Source organism: Dasypus novemcinctus, chromosome 23 (assembly GCF_030445035.2).
Source record: "Dasypus novemcinctus isolate mDasNov1 chromosome 23, mDasNov1.1.hap2, whole genome shotgun sequence".
NCBI classification, from domain to species: Eukaryota; Metazoa; Chordata; class Mammalia; order Cingulata; family Dasypodidae; genus Dasypus; species Dasypus novemcinctus.
This window is the reverse complement of record NC_080695.1, coordinates 30,185,669-30,208,201: the sequence shown is the minus strand read 5'-3', so window position 1 is coordinate 30,208,201 and position 22,533 is coordinate 30,185,669. Positions and strand designations below refer to the sequence as shown.

At 50.8% G+C, this 22,533-nt stretch overlaps 2 protein-coding genes across 25 annotated transcripts; one reads left to right on the top strand and one right to left on the bottom strand.

Moving 5' to 3' along the window:
* The first annotated feature begins 1,736 nt into the window (after positions 1 to 1,736).
* On the top strand, positions 1,737 to 5,054 carry TUFM (Tu translation elongation factor, mitochondrial). Its single transcript, XM_004461444.5, has 10 exons — positions 1,737 to 1,877; positions 1,966 to 2,160; positions 2,573 to 2,739; positions 2,939 to 3,043; positions 3,131 to 3,295; positions 3,441 to 3,573; positions 3,653 to 3,757; positions 3,890 to 4,041; positions 4,130 to 4,249; positions 4,698 to 5,054. Exons 1-10 carry the CDS (start codon positions 1,835 to 1,837, stop codon positions 4,869 to 4,871), a joined length of 1,359 nt encoding a protein of 452 aa, XP_004461501.2. The 5' UTR covers positions 1,737 to 1,834; the 3' UTR covers positions 4,872 to 5,054.
* Positions 5,055 to 7,045: 1,991 nt separating this feature from the next.
* Positions 7,046 to 19,307, bottom strand: ATXN2L (ataxin 2 like). 24 transcript variants are annotated; one of them, XM_071211206.1, is made up of 24 exons: positions 18,469 to 19,307; positions 16,921 to 16,957; positions 16,683 to 16,739; positions 16,525 to 16,596; positions 16,004 to 16,154; positions 15,435 to 15,559; positions 14,470 to 14,561; positions 13,999 to 14,199; positions 13,236 to 13,411; positions 12,983 to 13,093; positions 12,286 to 12,480; positions 12,128 to 12,199; positions 11,793 to 11,863; positions 10,919 to 11,214; positions 10,769 to 10,838; positions 10,115 to 10,261; positions 9,916 to 9,988; positions 9,635 to 9,822; positions 9,144 to 9,273; positions 8,917 to 9,038; positions 8,555 to 8,767; positions 8,116 to 8,359; positions 7,807 to 7,966; positions 7,046 to 7,561 (listed from the first exon to the last, which is right to left on the bottom strand). In XM_071211206.1, the coding sequence occupies exons 1-23, from the start codon at positions 18,759 to 18,761 to the stop codon at positions 7,812 to 7,814; spliced, it is 3,291 nt and encodes a 1,096-aa protein (XP_071067307.1). In that variant the 5' UTR covers positions 18,762 to 19,307; the 3' UTR covers positions 7,046 to 7,561; positions 7,807 to 7,811. The 24 variants fall into 24 exon arrangements, with proteins under 24 accessions (XP_071067307.1, XP_071067309.1, XP_071067308.1 ...); XM_071211208.1 differs by having other exon boundaries at positions 8,170 to 8,359; XM_071211207.1 differs by having other exon boundaries at positions 8,170 to 8,359; positions 12,286 to 12,498; positions 18,469 to 19,018.
* Between the last annotated feature and the right edge of the window lie 3,226 nt (positions 19,308 to 22,533).

Genomic DNA, 22,533 nt, shown 5'->3' with positions numbered 1-22,533 from the left:
AGAAGAAACAATAAGAGATGCAGCAGACCAGGGAACTGAGGTGGCGTAAGAGATTGAGTGCCTCTCTCTTACTCCAGAAGTTCCCAGGAAGAGATGCAGCAGACCAGGGAACTGAAGTGGCACAAGAGATTGAGCACCTCTCTCCTACTCTGGAAGTTCCCAGGATCGGTGCTGCCTAAAGAGAGGATAAGCAGACATAAAAGAACACACAGCAAATGGACACAGAGAGCAGACAGTGAGTGTAAGAAAACCGGTGTGTGTGTATGTGGAGGTGGTGTGTAAGAAAATAAATACAGTATCACTAAAAAAGAAACCATTCGTTCACATACCTCCCCAAAAGAACTTGCAACCCACTAATGGCCAATAGAATCTTAGTGTAAAATCCCAGGAATGGTGTGACAGAGGTGAAAGGGTAGAACAAAGAGGACACTTGGATATTGTACCAACCCTTTCTAAAAAGAGCTGATGGATTGGCAGATCAGGAGGAGAGAAGTCTTGGCAGTTCCCTCAATTTATCTGAGCCTGTCTGTAAAATGATAGTACAGCACAGGGATTAAGTGCACATGTTTTGGAGGTTTTGCTGTGTTAGGTTCCTTAATCTGCCTGATCCTTGGTTTTCTAACCTGTAAAATGGGGAAAATCATAGATCCTACCACACAGGGTGGCACTGGAGGCAGTGATTGTGAACAAATATGAAGCATTTGCACAACACTTCATGCATAAGAAGCTCTAGTTCAGAGTTGTCCAAACTCCTCTGAGCTTAAGAAAGGGGGAGAGAAGTGTTTTAAATATGGTTTCCCTCTTTGTGCCCAGACTCCGCTGAATCTATCTGAAACAATCACTGTGAATACAGTCATAGGCTCTGGTGAGTTTCAGAAGCTTAATCAAGGTTTAACAGCAGCTGTTATTATCTTGGGGTTATGTCGGGAAGCTGTGATGAGACGATGGATGTGAAAGTTAAAGGTTATTTATTATTCATTCAGTCAACACTGAGCACTCACTCCATGCCCCGTCCTGTGTTAGGTGCTGGAGACACAGCCAGGAACAAGACTCACGCTAACCTTGGGCTAGTCCCTCACCCTCGGTGCCATCTTTAAAATTGAGGGGGGTGGGGGAGGCGCGGATATCAGGAAATATCTCTCTAGGCCGCTGAGGGGCTACAGGGGTGCACAACAAAACTCTGCCTTGGGGCCTCTGGCTTGTGAAACTAGGCAGTTCAGGCGAGTTGTGAGCCAGGGGGTAGCTATTTGAGGGGAAGGAATTGTACGACCTGGAAACCCCAGGTCCCCGTTCCTGTCTTCAGAACGGCTCATTTCCTCTCAGGGCCAGAAGTAAGCATCCTCCCATGAAGTGGATGCTGTTATATCCACCTTACAGATAAGAAAACAAGGCCTCAGCGGAGAGAGAGCTCAGACTTGATCCCCACGTCCGAAAGAAGCCGGGGGCCTGGCCCTATCTCTAGCAGCCGCACGGAGGGAGCCTGATCTCCCGCACACCCAGCGCAGCGATCTGGACTACAGGGGTTGGAGGTCTCTCTCCGCCGAGACGCGGCTCTACCTAACCCCGACTCCAAGCGCCGTTCCCGCCCGCCGAGCTGTGGACTACAACGCCCAGGATGCCTCGGAGCGCTGGTGCATCATGGGACGCCCCACAAGGCCCCGGAGAGAACTGCGTCGCCCCTCTGCCGGCGAGGCGACCATAGAAACTGGTGGCTAGAGGTGCCCAGCCTCGCCCTCCTGGCCCTCACTCCCGCCGGAAGTTACCTCCAGCTGCAATCGCCCTTTCATTTTGGCACGCGCGGGGTCCCGGTTCCCGAGGCGCGAGCACGACCGCAATGGCGGCCACGACCCTGCTGCGCGCGACGCCCTGTTTCCGCGGTGAGAGAACGAGGAGGGCGATAGCAGCCCGGGGGGAACGTGGGGGACGGCTGGAGCCCGCTCTCTGACCCCAAGTCTGCCTCTGCAGGTCTCGGCGCCGGCGTCACTCCACTACTGCAGGGTCTATTGCGGCCGCCGAAGTCCCCGGCGCTGTCCCTCTTGTGCCGCGGCCTGGCTGTGGAGGCCAAGAAGACCTATGTGCGCGACAAGCCCCATGTGAACGTGGGTACCATCGGCCATGTGGACCACGGCAAGACCACGCTGACCGCAGCCATCACCAAGAGTGAGCGGGCTTGGGGTGTGGCTGCGCCCCATCTACAGGCGGGATGTAGAGCCCGGGAGATGAGGCCCTGAGTGGGCTGCTGGAGCCAGGACTCCGACGGGCGGTAGAAAGGAGGATGCAGGAGACAGAGGTCCCCTGCACCCGAAGAACTTTGCGATGCATAATTGGGGAACTCTCTAGCCTGTAAGCGGAGGCTCTACCTTGGAGAAATCTCAGAACTGACCCGAGGCCTTTTAACGTTTCTGTCTGACCCAAAATTACCTCTGCTGGAAGGGTTGGAGATTTGAGGGAGGGAGAGAGATTTCTCCCAGACTATCATTTGTTTAGGTGGGAGGGACCTAGAGGCGTGGCCTGAACCCTGCTTCCAGCTCCAGAACTTTAGCTGAGGGGTGTGTTTTCTTCCCTGCGTTAGTTCTGGCCGAGGGAGGTGGAGCCAAATTTAAGAAGTATGAGGAGATTGACAATGCACCAGAGGAGCGCGCTCGGGGGATCACAATCAACGCCGCCCACGTGGAATATAGCACCGCCACCCGCCACTATTCCCATACGGACTGCCCGGGTCACGCAGATTACGTAAAGGTGAGAGAGTTGCTGGGCAATGCAGGGCCAGGGCCAGGGGCTGCTTACTGTCAGGATAAATGTTAGGCTTGGGAGGAAGAGGTTGATAGTGGAGATGTATGGGTTTGTGGCCATGGGTGATCAGGAGATAGCTTGGCCAGATGGATATGGAGCTGAGGAGGTCATTGACCTGGCTGAGGGTTCTGTTTCCTCCACCCAGAATATGATCACAGGTACCGCCCCCCTTGACGGTTGCATCCTGGTGGTGGCAGCCAATGATGGCCCCATGCCCCAGACCCGAGAGCACCTAGTACTGGCCAAACAGGTACGCAGAGCCCAGGTGGGGCTGGAAAGGGAAAGAGTGGGGGGTTGAGCTACTCGGGACACCTTCCCTTTCTCTCCCTGTTTCCAGATCGGGGTGGAGCACATTGTGGTATATGTGAACAAGGCAGATGCTGTCCAGGACTCTGAGATGGTGGAGCTTGTTGAGCTGGAGATCCGTGAACTGCTCACTGAGTTTGGCTACAAAGGGGAGGAAACACCGGTCATCATAGGCTCTGCTCTCTGTGCCCTCGAGGTGTGAGGGTGGGGGCAGCAGGGGTTGCTGGTGGAGAATGGGGCTGGTTGGGCAGATGGAGCCCTACCCTGAGTCTGGGGAGTGGCTCTTGGTATAGGAAAAGGGAGCAGAATGAAGCTTCTAGTCTGTCACCTTCTCCTTCCAGCAACGTGACCCTGAGCTAGGCGTGAAGTCAGTGCTGAAGCTGCTGGATGCTGTGGACACTTACATCCCAGTGCCCACCCGGGACCTGGAAAAGCCCTTCCTGCTACCTATAGAGTCAGTTTATTCTGTTCCTGGTGAGGACCATGTTCATTCATACCCCCTCTCCAAGAGCCGAGCCCAGTGTCCCCGACATCCTCTCCTCTTCCCTCCCAGGCCGGGGCACAGTAGTGGCAGGTACACTGGAGCGTGGCATTTTAAAGAAGGGAGATGAGTGTGAGTTCCTGGGACACAACAAGAACATTCGCACTGTGGTGACAGGTATGGAAAGAAAGCCTCAGCACCCAGGGCCTGGCCCCAGGTTTCTCTCTCCCCTGGCACATCTTTGTGCTTTCCCTCTGCCACAGACCCTCCTCCCTTGTCTTTCTCCTTCCTTTCTCTCATCTCTCCTAGGCATTGAGATGTTCCACAAGAGCCTGGAGAGGGCAGAGGCAGGGGATAACCTCGGGGCCCTGGTCCGAGGCTTGAAGCGGGAAGACTTGAGGCGTGGCCTGGTTATGGCTAAGCCAGGCTCTATCCAGCCCTCCCAGAAGGTGGAGGCCCAGGTGAGCTCCAGGGGCTGGTGGATGGGGCTAAGCCAAGTTGCTAGGGCTTCCCACCAAGCCCAGCTCCACTTCCCCCTCTTCTCTCCAGGTTTATGTCCTCAGCAAGGAGGAGGGTGGCCGCCACAAGCCCTTTGTGTCCCACTTCATTCCTATCATGTTCTCCCTGACTTGGGACATGGCCTGTCGTGTCATCCTGCCCCCAGGAAAGGTATGTGGGGATGGGAAGATATGAAGGGAGTGGAGCGGGAGGGCACTGGGTAACTTGATTGCCTGGGGTGGAGAGAAGCTAGCTGATGATGTAGGCCAAGAAGGTGGAAGGTTCTGGACCAGTGGATTTAGAGGGAATGATCCAGTCTACCCTGGGCTGAAGTAGGCTAGAAGCTTAGCCCTACCAGCATATATCCCCAGGAAACTTGGAAAAGTTCATTACTTGAGCTTCTCTGCAACACCTGTATAACCCATACTTCCCTAAATCTCATGAGAACATTCCTTGGGAGCACAGATCACTGGCTCCTTTCAGGCTTTCCTGCCTTTGCGTCTGGCCCAATATCACCTGCTGTATCCTCCCACAGATCTTAACCTCCACTGTAGGCAGCAGACAGGGGCATGAAGACACCCCAAAGGCCAGTTGTCATTCCTTTCTCTTCCCCCTCTAGGAGCTCGCCATGCCTGGGGAGGATCTGAAGCTGAACCTCATCTTGCGGCAGCCAATGATCTTAGAAAAGGGTCAGCGTTTCACCTTGCGAGACAGCAACCGGACCATTGGCACTGGCCTGGTCACTGACACCTTAGCCATGACTGAAGAGGAAAATAACCTCAAGTGGGGTTGAGCCTGTGGACTTCTCAGGCTCTCCTGCATTGGGGCTGCACTGGCCAGTCTCCTGCTGTTTCTGGTGTCCCTAAGCACAAGCTGAAGTCCTCATCAACCAGCAGAGAATAGCAGGAGACACTCTCTGTTCAGCAGGGGTTGCCTGCCAGCTGGGGTAGGCCAATAAACTGTTCTGTGAATAGTAGACTAGCCTGTGTCTCGTGTGTAAGCCAGAGAGGACAGCAGGGTACAAAAGGGAACTTGTGATGAGGAGCTTGTGGAGCATCCCAGAGCCATATTAATTAACTAAATTCACTTTTATGGCAGAAGCTGTAAAGTCTAATTTTCTTGTTTGCTTTTAGACCCAGCATGTAAGTACTTAATGAAATACATATAATCTTAGCAAGTTAGGTAATTGTTCCTGGAAGTGTTACTTTCAACAGATTATCACTGCTGTACACTCAATTCCAAGCAAAGGGGTTAGAAATTATAGAATTAACATTTTCAACATTTAGTGGGATTGAAAATTAAAGGCTTAATTATTAAATATGTAGGGATTAAAATGCTGGATAGATAAAACCTGAAATGACCAAGACCGCCAGGATGCTGACCCCAAACAAAACGGGTAAAATTCAGCAGGGGTTAATGGGCATCTCTTCCAAGCTTGGATGCAGACAAAATGTCCATAATGAGCAGCCCAGAGGAGTGTCTGGGCCCAAGCTGAGATCTATTTGAGGAACTCTGATCTGGGTCTCCAGAGCAGAGGGCAACTCATCAGCAGGCTAGAGGGGAGCTGGACTGGAGGGAGGACTTGGCTAAAAAAAGTAATTTTATGTGCTTTACCCTGATGTTGAGTATCACAGAGGGAATTCCTGCCTGGGTGAAAGCCAAGTTCCCTTTCAGTGCGGACTGCTGCCCTTAGAAATAAAAAGGACAAATTGTAACCCATCTGCAGTCCTGCCATGTAGCATAAAAAGTACTTAGTATTACCTGCACTTATCACTGCTAGAGTCTTGTAAATTGTGCTGCACTTCAGACATTCTAAGCCCAATGGAAGGCTTTCCAACTCTAACCCATGTCCCCAGCCCAATTCCTCATTGGAAGCAGCTTTCTTGGGAGCCCAATCCTGCCTGTTTTCAGCAGCCACATGCTGCCAAACATAATCCCTTTTACCACTTCTCTGTCAGGAGACCCTTCTCTTTAGGCACATCTCCCCAAACCCAGTACTTACCTCACACCCTAGGGATTGTGCCCTGGCAGCTAACCTTCATTCTTCCTGCTCTGGTCTCAGCCCATTTCCTCTGGCTTTGGGCCCAGCTGAAATACTCCTACCACTGAGCACCTGTGCTCCAACCATACGCCTACTACCACTCCCATTTTACAGTAAAAAAAAAAACCGAGGTCAAGGTCAAAGCCACCTAATTCCAAACAGCTTCCTTGTTTAAAAAAAACAAAAACAAAAACCCACCACCTGCTCTGGAGACAATTCTACTTCCCCCGACTGGCTCTTCTGGCTTTGTCAGTAACCCTCTAGTTTAACAGCCTGGCCCCCTAAACCTGGCTCCACGCCCCGGTCCTATGCCTTCTCCCAATAGCAACTTCACCTTTCCATAAAGCTCTCAGCCACAAGACCCTTCAGTGGGCACCACTCACGCCATTAGTTCCAATGGGCAGAAAAGATGAAAATGCTTCTCAATGAAGAGGTGGATAGAATTCATGAAACAAAGTTTCAGGTGGCCACATGTCAAGCTAAAGCCTGTTTAGAGGTGACAAAGTGAGAAAAGTCATTGTTTCTCTGACTTATGTAGTAGTTGCAGCACAGCCAGGATAGGGACCCAGCCTCCGGCCTTCCTGCCACACTGCCATCCTGTGGACACGTCTGCCCTGTCATCTGGCTATTCAGAACCTGTCACCTACTCCACACCCTCAGCACAGTCTGGAACCCACTCTCAAATGAACAGCAGAAAACCCTGATCAGTTTCCCTTATCAAACTAGATTGAAAAATTGTATATAATTTTTCCACGGCAGGGAACAAACATGACAAGATAAAGGTGGTACTGATAGCACATAAAATGCCCATAAGCTCCAGCTCCCCCTCAAGTGAAGGTCCCAGGCCCCCCACCTCCAGGATCCAGCCCAGGAAAGGCTGAGACCTAGACCCTGTCCAATTCTCCAAAGAGGAAACTACAGGAAGGTTAAGTTAGTTTAAAATTTTATTTTTATTATTATTTTTTTTTAATATTTTTTATGTAATAAAAAGTAAAAGTCCTTGTCCAACCATCCTTGTGGGGCATCTGTCTGTCTGTCTCTCACGCAGGTCACTCAAGTTAATGGGAAGAAAGAACAGGGGGCCCAAGTCTCAGGTTATAAATAATAGAAAATAAAAGATCTTCCGTCTCCAGCGGGGGATAAATGAGAGGATGGGAGGGCAAGATGGTGGGAGTGGGCAGGGTCAGAGCAGGAACCCCCCACCCCGCTGGACCCTGCCCCTGCCCACTTGGAGGCCCCTCCCAATTCAAGGTGCTTGACAGGAATTCCCCAGCTCCCCAGGGGGAAAAGGGAGGATTGGGGGGCTGGGACTGGTCCGGGCTGCTGGGGGAAGAGACATAGGTCACTCTTCCCTCCACTCATGGAGGTCTCAGGTCGCGGCCAGGACAATCTTCAGTTCCCCGGGGGGTGGAAGGGGAGCTGCTGGGAGGGATGAGATTGAACTGGTTGGAGGGGAAAGAGAAGAGAGCAGGAGCATTAGAACCCAAGCAGCTGTCCCTTCATCCAATGCCGTCCAGTGGGGGGTGTGGGGGGCATGTTTGGGTAGGAGCGGCCTCCTCAAGGTGTCTCATGGGGCTGTCAGAAGCACAGGTCAATCGCTGTTTCCCAGTGAGCCAGAGCCCTTACTTGTGTGCCCAGCTCAGCCCCCCACACCCCAGCCTGGCCCTGTCTGCTGCGCTGACCTTACCTCGGCTAAGTCAGGAGACAGTCGGGGTCACTGAGAGCTGGGGAGGCAGTGGGGAGGGGGGCTGCTGGATCACAACTGAGCGAGGACGGAGGGAAGCAAAGGACAGAGCCAGGAGCAAGCCCCTGGCGGCGGCGGCTGTGGCTTCTGCCCACCCTACATACTTCACAGACAGGTGCAGGTCGGCGGGCGCCCAGTGGGACAGCCCTGCCTCCAAGACCCCTCACTCCCCACCCAGAACCCGTGCATCCTGCCCCACCTGCAGCCCATCAGCTCTTCCATGCCAAATTCCCCCAGCTAACGAGAACTCACGAATCCTGTCATCGGCTCCTCCTGGAAATCCAGGCGCCTGGCCAGGCTGCTCACCTTGGGGGTGTCCGATGTAGGGGTAGGGTGAGGGTGTGGAAGCTGAGAGTGCAGGCACCCCGCTCTGGGGCACCGCGCCTTGGGGGGGCCCCCCATGGCTCTGGGGTGGGTGCAGCAGCATCACCTGGGGCGGGTGGGGAGCCCCAGGGTGAGGGGGCGGGGCTGCTGTGATTCCAGTTTGGACATGGGCCTGCAAAGAACAAAAAGTAGCCGGGAGTACCGCAGAAACCCAAGCTCTGTCTGGGAAATTTGGTGTCAGGAAGCACTGTGGCTTCCCAGGAAGCAGCAAGCAAAGGCGGCACCAAGGATGCAGAGGAGATAGTCCCATGGCTCATGTGGTTGTGGCAGAATATACCCAGGGGAAATAGGTACCTTGGGCTCTTACCTGGGTGACGTGGGCCATGTTGGTGAAGCCGTGGGGCAGCTGCTGGTGGGGATGGATGGCATACACAGCGGCTGGTTGGGGGAAGCTGCTCTGAGGGGACTGGGCAGAAGGTCCCGGTGGCAGAGAGGGCGGTGTGCCTGTCAGGGCCCCTGGGTGGTACAGATTCTGCTGTGGCTGTCCACTGCCCAGGTGTGGGGCCTGCCCCGCCTGGTGCTGTCAGGAGGAGGAAAGGGTGAGTGCCACTCAGGCTGAGCACCCACTGACCCCTGCTTCTCCTCCAGTGTGGGATGACTCCTAGCTCTACCCCTCCATTCCAGCCACCCATCCCTGACCCAACCTCTCAGATCCCCCACGGCAGGCACCTGGACGGGACTGGGGGCTGCGTGCTGGGACTGCGGCTGGCTCCCAGTAGGTGTGGTAGCCGGCTGCGGCTGGTGGGCATGGAGCTGCGTGGCATGGTGTGGATAGGACTGGTGAACAGTGGCTACAGCAGGAGATGGAGAGAGATCAGTGCTGGCTGCCCAGTGGCCAAGGAGCACAACCCAGAGCAGAGGCAGGAAGGGAGGCGGGCAGCGGGCAGAGAACTCACCATAGAGGGCTTGGGGGGTAGGCTGCTCTGCAGAAGGATACTGAGGGGTTGAGGATGACACGATGGCCTGGGGATGGCTACCCGAAGTCAGCATGCGCGGGTTGCTTTGAAGCATGGGGGCAAACACCGGCTGGCGGGCATGATAGAGAGGAGTGGTTGGCACAGGTGATTTGGGAGACATGACCTCCTGTCAGATCAACCTGTGCACAGTAACACTTTGGCCTGGTCACAGCTACCTAAATTAAACATTCCATGAATCCTGACAATGAAATGCTGCTTTATCTACACTTCACAGAGGAGAAACTAAGGCTTAGATGTTCACTGACTCAAGAGACAGCATCTAAGCAGAAGTCTGATAACACTAATGCCACCACTGGCCAACACTAGGCAGAACACAGCCTGCCCCAAAACTGTGCGCTCCTGTGTCTCAGAGATGAAGAAAGGATCCCTAGCAGGATCTGTACCCCTATGTCCCCACATGCCCCAGTCACCTGCGAGGGGTAGTGGGCCATGGGTTGCATCATGGCAGGCTGGCCTGGGAACTGCTGTGGGTTGTAGGGGATGTAGGAAGAGTAGGGTGTGGCAGCCACCAGAGGTGGACCAGCAGCAGCAGCGGCCTGCATCATCGGAGGGGCTGAGGCTGGCTGGTGTTGGTCTGAGCGCTGGGGGGGCAGGGAGCCTGGGAGTGGGGGGAAAATAGTCCGGAGCTCAAGCTCCATCTGCCAGAAGGCACTGGGCAGCCCCACTGACTACCCCTCCCAACGCTGCTTACCTTTTGCTCCCCGGTACTTGCCCTGCTGCCCAGGAACTGAGTTAGATACAGGATATGGATACATCTGAGGTGCCTACAGGAAAAAAACAGACGGAGCTAAACGACCTACTTACAAATGCCCAGGAAAACAAGCCTGAGCTGGTGACCCAGCTGGCCCAACCAAACCCCGCACCTCTTCCATGCCCAACCAGTCTCTTACCTGCACAGCTGGCCCCATGTGGATCTGAGGTATGTAGGAGATGTACTGGGGGCTATACAGCCCACTCTGGCCTGCTGTCAGCACCGGAATAGAGGGAGTTGAATGAGTCCGGGGTCCCGGAGAAGTTGGGGTACTAGTGGATTTGTTCTGTGACGGACAAGGGAGGAGATTTAATCATTTTTGTACTCTCCTCTTCCATGGTTGTTAACAGTTAGAATACATGGAGTACTGCGTGCCAAACACATTTTATGCTTTATCTGTTAAGCCTCAAATTACAGTAGAAGAAACTGAGGCAGAGAGATAAAGTGGCTTGTCCAAGTTCACAATGCTTGTCAGGGGAGGGGCTGAGGCCAAGTCAGTGCTTGAATGTAGCTTAAGCTCATAACCCCCCCAATTCAAAAACTCCCTGAACCAAACACTAAGTCCCAGAGAGAAACCAGATAAAATCAGGATTCCCTGCCCCCCAACCCTGGAGACCTGTCTCCACATTCCCTAAAACCAGCCCAACTGCTATTATCCCTACACATTTAGAGTGTCTCCTCTTACAACCTAACAACTGCTCAAATGCTCCCTTCTCTTGCTGTACTACTCCCTCTCTCCCAAACAACCCCCCCCCATGGAAACCAAAGCCCACATTCTTCCATCCCATCTCACCACAGACAGCAGAGGTTTTGTGGGATTGAACTCCTTGGCATTGGGGTTCAATGTTGACTTCTTTACTTGTCTATGAGAGAAAATGAAGTAAATCCTCATGGCTTACCCTGCAGCACCCCTGACATCCGCCCAGCTCCCCACTCCACTCACTCAGCAACAGGGCCCTCATCCTTGTCATCACCCTTGATGAGGCCCACTGGGGGGCTGCCGGCTTGGCTTGGACAAGGCGGTGGGGGCTGCTCTGGCCCCTCACTGGCTCCTGTTGGTGGCAGGGGTGGTTTCTCCTCCTTATCAGATACAGACTCAGTCTTCGGAGAAACTGGGGACCCTATGGGCTCTGAAGTCAACAGACCATCAACCTCCTTCTCCTTTCCTTTGGCCTCCTCCTTTAAGATCCGGGGAGGAAAAGGATCCAGGCTCGTCTCAGGGGAACTACTGGGCTGAAGCTGGAATGAGAGAAGCAAATATCTTGTGCTGTCCAGTCCGGATCCCAGGCCCTGCTTCCTTAAATTTTTTTAAGACCAAATATTGTATTGTATTGTATTGTATGCTACTTACTACCAGTCTATATACAGATTACCCTTTAAAAACACAATTTTGTGGAAGTTCAGTTTGGTAGATAATCAAGGCTGACAAAAATAGATACATTTATAGTTTGACACCTTTGTTAAAGGTTCAGAGTCTGTACAGGGTTCCACAATTCTCTCCTGTGAACTTTTACTGATAAATGAAAAACAGTTTGGGAAATCTTTGTAAGGCAGAGTCCATTCTTCAAAACCAAAGAAGTCTCTGGAGTCTAAAGGGATTTGCTTTTGAAGATACTCTGAGTTTAGAGCGTGGCACATTCTGCTGGCAGTTGCTTTCAGATCTTTGGCTTCCTCAGAACCTCATGCTTCCTTATTTCATCCTTGCTTGACCTCATCTCTTCCATCCCACCTAGTCCTCTGCGTTTTGTGTGAGCCCTTCACACTCCTCTATTCTGCTAATTAACTTTCTAGCTCATTTCCACACTCCTATCTCTCACCTTAAACTGGGCCCCAAACTTTCTCAGTTCTTCCAGTTGAAATCGTTTCTGTTCATTCTGAAGGCCAGGAACTATGAAAAAACAGCGGAAAGGAGAAAACAGACATTTCTTCTTCAACCGTAGCTACACAGTGCAAATAGCCCAGAGGGCAGAGAGACCAGGGTGTGGGAGGCAAGGGGGAGAATAGAGAAGCTCTTGAGAATCCCAGAAATTAGAATATCACCCCTAAAAGAGAATGGGGTAACAGACATTGTCTGCTTCTAAACTTTGAACCTCCTTAACTGAAATGCTCTCAAAGTGGCATAAGATCTGGGTGGGGAAAAAAAAATCTTTACCTTTCCCAGTTATCCGGGCCAGTTCCTGGGGCTCGAGAGTTCTCCCAGGTTCCTTGGTTGGGAGATCTTTTACTGAACAAGAAGAAAAAAGCACCTGAAGGACCTCCTGATCAGAACAAGACTTCACTGTCCACAGCCCTCACCCACCTGGCTCTTACCATCTGTGGGGGCTAGTGAGATCTTTGGAGAAGCTGGAGAAATGGAGCCCACTCCAGGATCCACGACTGATGATGTCACAGGAATGGAAGCTGAAGAGGTTGGCACTGCTGAGCCGATGGGAGGCTCGGGACATGAAGCAGAGATTGGGGCAGGGGTGGCAGACTTGGGAGAGCGTGGGGGATACATCCGGCCCACTGGAAGGCAAGGGAGAGCTGTATGATGGTTACTGCAGGTCCACGAGTAATAGAGGCACAAACTGAAATACCTACCAAAGCCAAGGCAGATAACCTATGCAGGCAAGGGCTTCACGGGCGGCCCAACATGCCAAAAGGGGCAGTTGTGAATCAGTGCCAGCCACTAGAGCTATGCAGCAAAGCAGGCATGGCATTGGCAGGAATTTCCACATTTCAAAAAAATGGGAAGCTTTATATTACTTCTGTATTAAAATGTTGGCAACTAATTCAAATGTAAACAAAAAACATGCCAGCCAGACACAACCCATGGACCACTAGTTTGAGATTTTTGCACTAGGAAAACAAAAATTTTTTCCCAAAAAGGATAAAATACACACAACTTCCCCTTAAAGATCTCATATCCTGAAACTGTCTCCCATCCCAGCACTGCATATCAACTGACATATTTATACCCACTACAAATTTCTATCCTCTTCTACATCTAACACTGCTGCAATTTTACCTGCAGGAGGAGGTGGAACAGAAGTTTCTCCAGAAGGCCGACTGCTGGGTGAAGACAGAGTCTTGGCACCTCTCAGAGGCCGCTGTGCCTTAGGGGACATGCGGGAAGGGCCTATTAGAAAAAAAAAAAGATGGACAAAAATTAAGAAGAGGCAGAGTACCTATTATTATATATCCACCAATGCAACATCTTTATCTCGTTTAGTTCTACTTTATATTACCCTGCCCCAACCCCCATCTGCTTTGCAACTCACCTCCATTGATGCCACGTGCCTCAGAACCTGGACCAGGGCTGCTATTGTCAAGATGGTGAGGGCCACGAGGAGGTAAAGCACTAAGGCCAGGCCTACCACCCCGAGAACTGCTGCAGCGAACTCCTCCCCGGGGACCTTCCCGAACTCGCTGGGGCAACGGGATATACTTCCCTTCCCTGGAGAGAGAGGGAGAAAGTCCAAGCAAGCTCAGGTAGCTACAAAACCCACTACTTTGGAGAGATGAAGGCCACCTGGCATCAGATTCTTTCACTACCCCACTTGACAATCTACCCAGTCAAATGCTCGTTAACTACAGGCTTAGGACCTTATGTTACATCAACCATGACCCAACCAATCTGGCCAACACTCCACAATTCCATACCATTCCTGACCTCTGCAAAAAGTTGTATGACAACTATGCAGCTTTTACAAAATACAGGTCACTTTGTACAGACTTCATTTTTCCACAGGAAAAAAAAGAAATACATATAGATAAATATGCAAAGAAAAGGAATACATAACACCAAATTTCTTCTTGGGGGGAAAAAAAAAGGTCCTCTTAAAGCCACAGCTTTAGCCATGCTAACCTTGAATAAAATACTTAATCTCTCTGGGATCCAACTTTGTAATCCTAAAATCTGTTAATAGTTACATATTAACCTGCACCTCACATGCTTGTGGACCTTCAACAAGAAGGTATAAAGCTCTTGGCCCAGGCCTACACTGTGAGTCCCCAACAGTCCTGGCTGCTCCCAGCAAGTACCTGGATGCCAGGCTGGGGCTCTCCCGCCCTGAGCCCTGCCGTTGGACTGCACTGTGCTTTTCCTCTTCGGTGCGCCCATCGTCATTCTCCATGGCTATCCGCAGGCGGTACTGGGGGCTCGATTCAATCTCCCGGGCCAACTGGGCTGCACGCAGTTCCCGCTGACGGAACTCTTCTGAGTTGTCCTTCTCTAAGGGCACCCTGAGAGAAACCCCACAGCCCATCATTATCCCCATGCCAGAGAAGAGAAGAAAAGGGGAAGACATTTCTATGAGTTCTGCTACCAGCTCAGGTAGATGAGCATAATAAACTTAATGGGCATCTACTGGGTTCCAGGCAGAACCCCAAAACCATCTCTGGGTTCTAGAGGAAAGAAAGCACGAGCAAAAGTTTGTTCCATCTAGAAACACGTTTTCTGCTACTGATCCCAGACCCCAAACTGCAACACCTGGGAAGCACCAAAACACTCACGTGTAAGAAGACAGGCTGCTGTCATAGGTAGTCTTTACACCATAGTTCTCCTCATTGAACTTGAACATTTCATTGGGGTCCCATCCATTGGACTGGAAAAGGGGTAAGAATGTTTTAAACCTCAGCAAAGAAAGTAATAAGCCATTTTTCTTCCATCAGACTGCAAAACTTAAAAAATCTGACTAAACCAAGAGTGGAAAAACAGGAAGACAGCTGTTATCAACTAATACAATCGACTGCAGCACAAAATGGCAGTAATTAGTAAAATTTAAGTCTTAAGACCTAACAAATCCATTTCTAGGTTTATACCCCAGAAAAAAACCCAAAAACTCTGGCACATTTACATGTGGATAGATATTCTAAAATTTCAAAAAGGTGCTCTTTCAAAAGCAAAGTAATGGAAGCAAAGCACCAATCAGTAAAAGAAATAGCCCAGATGTATAAACGGTGTAGGCATATAAATAAAATGCCACATAATAGCTAAAAGCAATGAATTAGACCTATGGATCAAGGTGAAAAGTTCAAAATAGGCAAGGAAAATAACCTTGCCTAAATTAAATACACTAAAACAATATGGTCATCCTTAGATATATATACATGACATACAAGGATGAGACATTGACCAGAAATCAAATATATCAAATTAACTACATTTGGGAATTGCACTGGGCCTACATGGCATTCAAACTTATTCATAATTTTTGTTAAATAAAATTAGTTGAAGCAATCCTAGTTGTGGATCATACATGGTAGACAGGTATTATTGCTTTGTTATTGCCTGTAGCTTCATATTTGGAATCTGACTACAATAAATGTTTCAAAGTAAAATAAAAGTATAAGACACCCCATCCCACCCCCAGCAACTCTTGCTTGGTTCCAAGAATGACCTCACTGTCAACAACCCCCATTCTGGCAGCAGAGCCACCCAGCTCTCAGGTTCTCAGTGAGGGAGACTCAGACTATACCATGTCAGACTCGAGGTCGTAGTCATCGCTGTTGCTGTCACCCCCCTCCCAGCGCTGAAGAACCTTCTCTTTATGCTCTCCATTCACCTTTGAGTTCATGGCAATGGCTGAATCAGTGAACTTGTCTGTGGGAGCAAAGTTGAAGAAAAGGAGGCAGGTGATATTTTATGCCAACACCCCTGCACCCACTACACGTAGTTCAAGAGTAGAAAAGCATTTAAGAAACCTAGACATACAGTATGTGTGTCTGGGTGTCAGGGGTGGGGGGTCTGGGGCAGCATAAGAAGTTTCCATCATCTTAATAGTTCAAAAGGAACGACGAATTGAAAATTAAGCAGCAAGAAAGGGAGAATGTGAAGAAGCACAATACGAGCCAGAATTCATCCCACTCTACCCTAGAGATCAGGATACATCTTTGAGAAGGAAAAACAGCCATTTCCCTCAGAAAAAAAGTAAGGTGGGAAGGGGGAGGTCAAGGGAATCGAGCCATCACAGTGCACTGGCAAGCAAACCGCTCTCTCCCCTCTACATAAAGAGAGCAAGCCTGAAGTAATAGCTTGGCACAATACCTTTAGTGGCATAATTGAAGTCAACATTTCGGAAGTGGACAAGCATGACATCACTTGGCTTAAACACCATGGTATCCACAATGTCTTCCCGACGAGGGCCACCTGCTGGCTCAGATGCCTTCCTGTGCACAGCATCTACTGCTAGTTCAAACTACAAAAGCCCCCATTCCCCAACACCCAAGGGTCAGTCTCAAGAACTGTGAAGGCAGACATCTTTTTTCTTTTACCCTTTCTAACTTTTTCCAACACAATATCACATCCTCATGTGCACTCTAGTCTCAACACCAGCCACAGGACCTGGCAAAATTTAAAGTTTTAAGCATCTTAACATTAAAGCCCCCAGTTCCCAAATTTGTTCAGACCCTTGTGTTTTATAGCTTACAGCACTACTCTGGTATAGGCCTACAGCTATGGCTAACAGAGTCATAATGTCATCAAACACAACGCACACCCTCAATGTGTTTATATTATTTTCCTCTTTCCACACAACTCTGAAAATAAGCTAATTTGAGTACACTGACCTTTGAGCTCAGAGTCTTGAAGATCCCTTCGTAAGTGGTACCATTTTTCACTTTTACATCACAAGTAGAGCCCTGGGAGAATGGGGGAAAATAAGAACAATGTCTCCAGCAAACTAATTCATAACATTTCCCAACCTAGGAGTAAGGTACCCACTTACCACGACAGCTGTGAGAAAATGCAGCATTCTGGAATTGTTATAGACACCCTCAAACACCTGTCAGTAATATAAGAGGGAGAAATAAGAGAAGCCAGTCAACACCTCACTTTCCATCTAAAGGCCCACTCTATTCACACCCACCTTTGGTGCCCTTTTGATTCTTTTGGTGTCTAATCTACCCCATGTTCCAACTTAGGCATCTTTTAGGTTCTTGTATCTTGGGGCAAAAGGCACTCACCGGTGACTGTGGGGGTCCCTTTCCTGTGCTCTGTCCCCTGTAAGAGAAGAAAACAAAAAATTAGTTATTAAAACCTGTTCCATGTTTTCTCAAACCATTATTTTCCAAGGTCTTGGTATCCTAGAATATGAAGATGCAGATTTAAGGTGACAAAGCAATTAATCAACAAGATCTCAAACTCTCACCTCACAGAGAGAGGAGTGGGCAGTAAGAGCCCACACACACATTTCCTCCAAATACCTGTAAGGTAGACCTCAATCAACCAGGGTCATCCATTGCTATGAGAAGAGCCAATTCAATACAACCTCTTCAATTTCTCCACCGGACTGAGGGCTGCACGCTCCTAACTGACCAACACTACAGTATTCAATCACCAGTTACCCACCCCACATGTAAAGGTGGGTGTGTCTGGATCAAGCACATTACCTCCCAAACAGAAAAGACAATCATTTTCAGCAGCCTCACGTGCCAACCCTGGGAAGAAGGCACCCACTCCACACCCTGTGCCCTCGACCTCACTATCCATTCAGCCCGTTACCCACTCTGCGGGGTCACCGATCGCCCTGTAAACCTGCTTCTCGCTGGCTGATGTAACCGGCGGCTGAGAGAGAAGAGGGGGCCGTTGGCGGGGCTGGGGGAGAGCGCAGCCGCAAAAGCCATCCACCGGGAGGCCTCGCCCGGTCTGCGCCTGCGCACTAAGGCCCACAGGCCGCTTCAAAATCCCCCCTCCCGCGATCAGAACGCACTGCGCCTGCGTGTACCTCCACTCTCAATGCCATTAAGACACACACAGAAAGACTCAAGAGGGGCGTCCAGACCCGTCCACGAATCCCAGGAGTAACCCCCATGCACCCTCCCAGTCCCTGCCCCAAATGTTAACCCGGGCACGCGAATGCCCGGGTCATAAGACAGAGCATCAGCGCGCACGTACGGAAAGAGCGCGCGCGCCGGAGGTTCCCGGCCCGCAGTCCTCCCAGTTGTCCCTCCTTCCGTCCTCCCACCTACCCCGCTCCCCTCCTACTGGCCAGACCGGGAAGGGGGAGGTAGCAACCCGCTCTCAAGTCCCTCCCTCCCCATTGGCCAAACTGTGGGCCGCGCGCCCCCCTCCATTGGCTACGGCCGGGGACCCCTTCCCGCAGCTGACTCCCCATTGGCTGAAGCCGGGGACCGCGAGACCCTCCGTGGAAATGGAGCCGGGGACCCCGCTCACCGCCTCACCCCCCCAACTCCCCGTTCCGACGGCGCTGGCGTGGTGCGCCCCGCCTCCCCTACAGCCGCGGGTCCCAAGCCCCGGCCAGGCCCGGAAAGCTCAGTCTGCTCCCTAAGTGCCCCAGTGGCCGCCTGGAGGACCCTTTTCCTCCGACCTGTTAGGACCTGAGGGGGGCTCACCCCGGCTTCAGAGGGGTTTCCTCACTGCCCCGGTAGCCCCCCAGAGGTGGTCAGGCTGGGGACCCGCCCCGGGCGGAGAGACTCGGGCTCCTGCCGCCGGAACCGAGCTGCCGTCGCCGCCGCCTCGGCTCCCCGGCCTGGAAGCCCACCTCTCCTCACCTGGCGCTGCCGAGGGCCGTTGCCCCTGACCTCTCTGGATGCTGCGGCGGCGGCTGCGGCGTCAGGATGCCCTCCGCTCCCCGGCGGAGACCGCTCCCGGCAGCGGCTGCAGGCCCCAGGCAGGGGGAAGCGGCCGCAGGAGGTCCGGGGGGAGCCGCGCCGGAGGCCAGCGGCCCCGGGAGGCCACCGTTGGGCGGGCTGGTGCCCCCGGGAGGCCGGCGGGCCACGGCCTGTTGCGTGGGGGGCGGCTGCTGGGGCTGGGCAGGCTGTTGTGGCGGCTGAGGCTTCAACATGATGGCAGCGTCCGGAAGGGGAGTCAGGGGGAAGGGAGGAAGAGAGGGGACCGAGGCTCGGCCCCCGCTGGAGAGCGCGGGAAGCGAGGGGGGTCGGTCAGCTGGGGACCCGCCGTTGGCGGGCGGGGGGGAGCCCCGCGGTGTCGGGGGTGGAGAGAGAAGACCGCGGCGCGAGGAAGCGCCGCGAGGCGGAAGGGGAGGGGGGTCTCGCGGGCCCGAGGAAAGCGAGAGGGCGCGAGCCGGGCCTGGCGCGCGTGCGCGTCGCCGGGGACAGGGAAAGGGAGAGGGAGGAGCGCGCGGGCGGGAGCTCCCGCGGGGGAGGGGGCGGGAAGGAGGCAGCGACGGCTCGAGATGCCCGCACGCCCCAGAGCGGTTAGCTCCGGGCGGGAGAGGGGAGGAAAGGATAAAATGAGGTGAACCGCGCGCCCCTAGCCTCTGGAGCGGGGAAGGTGCAGCGCGGGCGCTCACGCGCGCCAAGGATTTAGGATCCCTAGCTCTCAAGCAGCCCCAGAGAAGGGGACCCGCTGTCGCTTCACAATGAGCGTGTGAAGCGCTGGGGGAGGAGTCGAGGAAGCGGAGGAAGAACCGGCCGCCCCGCCTACATCGCTGGGTAACGTCGGGATGCCTCCGCAGTCGTGTGAGAAGTCTCCACGTTGCGTGCGGTTCTTCCGCCATATTAGAGCCTGTGGGCGGAGCCCAAGTTGCAAAAAAAAATCCCCAGGACTGGATGGACAGCGGTTTGTAGTGCTTTCAAGGCGTTGGTAGGTTTCGCAGTGTTTTAAATAAAAGACTGGTGGAATTTTAAGTGGTCGGTTTGAGCTTGCTGATCTCTGCAGATAAACTTATGTCTAATCCTTAATTATTTTAAATCTAAATGATTTCCCCGTGCCTGAAAAGGAACCCTTAAACTGTAGTAACAAAAACTCTGAAGGTCAAATTCCCAGGGCCTAGTTCGAAATCCTCCACCCAACTCTGTAAGGAAAGCAGCATTTATTCAAAGTTGGACACTAGGAAGATCTTTGGATATAGTGGTAATTAAATAACTTTTTACTCTCAAGTTGCACATGTAAGGCCAATTTATTTTTGACAAGGATGCCAAGTACATTCAATTGGGAAAGAATGGTTTCTTCAACAAATGGTCTGGGAAAACTGAAAAAGAAGGAAAAAGAAGGAAGGTGGACCCCTACCTCACACCATATATAAAAATTAACTCAAAATGGATCAAAGACCCAAATATAAGAATCAGGACTATAAAACTCTTTGACAAAAACATAGAGGACCATCTTCAGGACCTTCTGTTAGGTGATGGTATCTTAGACTTTATACCCATTGCATGTGAAACAAAAAGGAGATAAATGGGATCTCATCAAAATTAACTTTTATGCACTTTTATGCAAAACTTTTATGCAAAAGGGTTTCATCATGAAAAAGGCAACCTACACAATGGGAGGCAATATTGGGAAACCACATATATAATAAAGGTTTAATATCCAGACTATATAAAGAAACCTTACAGCTTAATAATAATAAAAAAAGACAATCCAGTTTAAAAATGGGCAAAAGTCTTGAATAGACATTTCTCAAAAGAAGATATACAAATGGCCAAAAAGCACATGAAAAGATGCTCAACATCATTAGCCATCAGGGAAAAGCAAATCAAAACCACAATGTGATACCATTTCACACCCACTAGAATGGCTACTGTTAAAAAAAAAAAAAAGGAAAATAAGTATTGGAGAGGATGTGGAGAAATAGAATACATGTTCATTGTTGGTGGCAAGGTAAAATAGTGCAGCTGCTGTGGAAAATAGTTTGACAGTTCCTCAGAAAGTTTAAATATAGAATTACCAAATGATTAGGCAATCCCACTTCTAGGTATATGCCCAAAAGAATTGGAAACAGGGACTCGAACAGATATTTGCACATTGATGTTCATTGCCAAAAGATGGAAGCAACCCTAGTGTCCTTCTACCAATGAATACGTAAATAAAATGTGGTATATACATACAATTCAGCCATAAATAGGAATGATGTTCTGATATATGTAACAACCTTGAAGTATACAAAAAAAGAATAAGCAAATTCGTGCAGTCAGAAACTAGAATACAGGTTACCAGAGGCTGAGGTGGGGACAGGGAATGGGGAGTTAATACTTAATTGGAGGGAAGCAGACTTGGCCCAGTGGTTAGGGCGTCCGTCTACCACATGGGAGGTCCGCAGTTCAAACCCCGGGCCTCCTTGACCCGTGTGGAGCTGGCCCATGCGCAGTCCTGATGCGTGTAAGGAGTGCCCTGCCACGCAGGGGTGTCCCCTGCGTAGGGGAGCCCCACGCGCAAGGCGTGCGCCCCATAAGGAGAGCCGCCCAGCGCGAAAGAAAGTTCAGCTTGCCCAGGAATGGCGCCGCACACACGGAGAGCTAACAAAGCAAGATGATGCAACAGAAAGAAACACAGATTCCTGTGCTGCTGACAACAACAGAAGTGGACAAAGAAGAAGACAACGCAGCAAATAGACACAGAGAACAGACAACTGTGGCAGGGGAGGTGATGGTGGGGGGGGACGGGAGATGGGGAGATAAATTAAAAAAATAAATAAATCTTTAAAAAAATACTTAATTAGATAATGGAAGTGTTTTGGTAATGGATGTTGCTGATGGTAGCACAACATTATGAGTGTAATTAATACCAGTGCATTATAGATTTGAATGTGATTTAAAGGGGGAACTTTCAAGTTGTATATATATGTTACTAGAATAAATTTTTTAAAAAAGGACTGTACAACATAGTGAACCCCAATGTAAACTGTGGACTGTGGTTAATAGTACATGTTAATAATGTTCTTTCATCACTTGTAATCAAGGTACCACAAAAATGCCAAGTGTTAATTTTGGGAAAAGGAAGTGTATAGGAATTCCATGATTTTTCTTTAAAACTACAACTTCTTTCATTAAAAAATATATATTTTAAAAAAGTTCAAGCTAATGGTGGATTCAGTTAGAGAGATGAAACTAAATAGGTGAAACACAGGGCACTTTGAGAGCACATAGCAGTGACTCCTAATTCAGCGCCGGTGAATCTAAACTGAGAAGATGATAGGGAGATGGGTTCCTAGGCAGAGGGAATAGTATGTGACAAAACTAAGACAAATTCATCGTGGCTGGAGCATATAATGAAAGGGGGGAAGAGAGAGGGAGAGAGAGGGAGAGAGAGGGAGAGAGAGAGAGAGAGACTGGAGAGGTCCTTAAACTTGGTTAGGAGACTTGCTTGGACTTTTATTCTCAAAGCAGTGGGGAGCCTTTTTTTTTTAGAAAATGAAGAGATCAGGTCTGCATTTTTAAAGGATTACTCTTCACAATGTGTAGAAGGGAGTGGCGCAGTGATGGGCCTGAGTTCTTAAGCCCAGTGAGATTCTCAACACCCAGTCTTTCTTTGTTCAGGCATTAACTCTCAAACTCTTCTCAATCCCCCACCTTCTCCTCACCTCTCATCCCACAGCCCCGCCAAAAGTCTGCCTTCCTTACTTTTTGGGAAGTGTTCCTTCACCCCTGCCTCACCACCAGCTTCCAGTGGGCCATTTATCCCACTTAATTCTAATAACACATTGAATTCTGTCTTCCTGTGAATGCCAGCTCCCCAAGGGTTGAGAGCTGCGTGTTACTGATCTCTCTGTAGTCCCTAGCACCACGCAGGCAGGCAATGAAATATTTGTGAGGTGAATGCATCAGAGTGGTATTTTAAAGATCTTTCTGTCTCCCAGGGCCTTTATGTCTCCC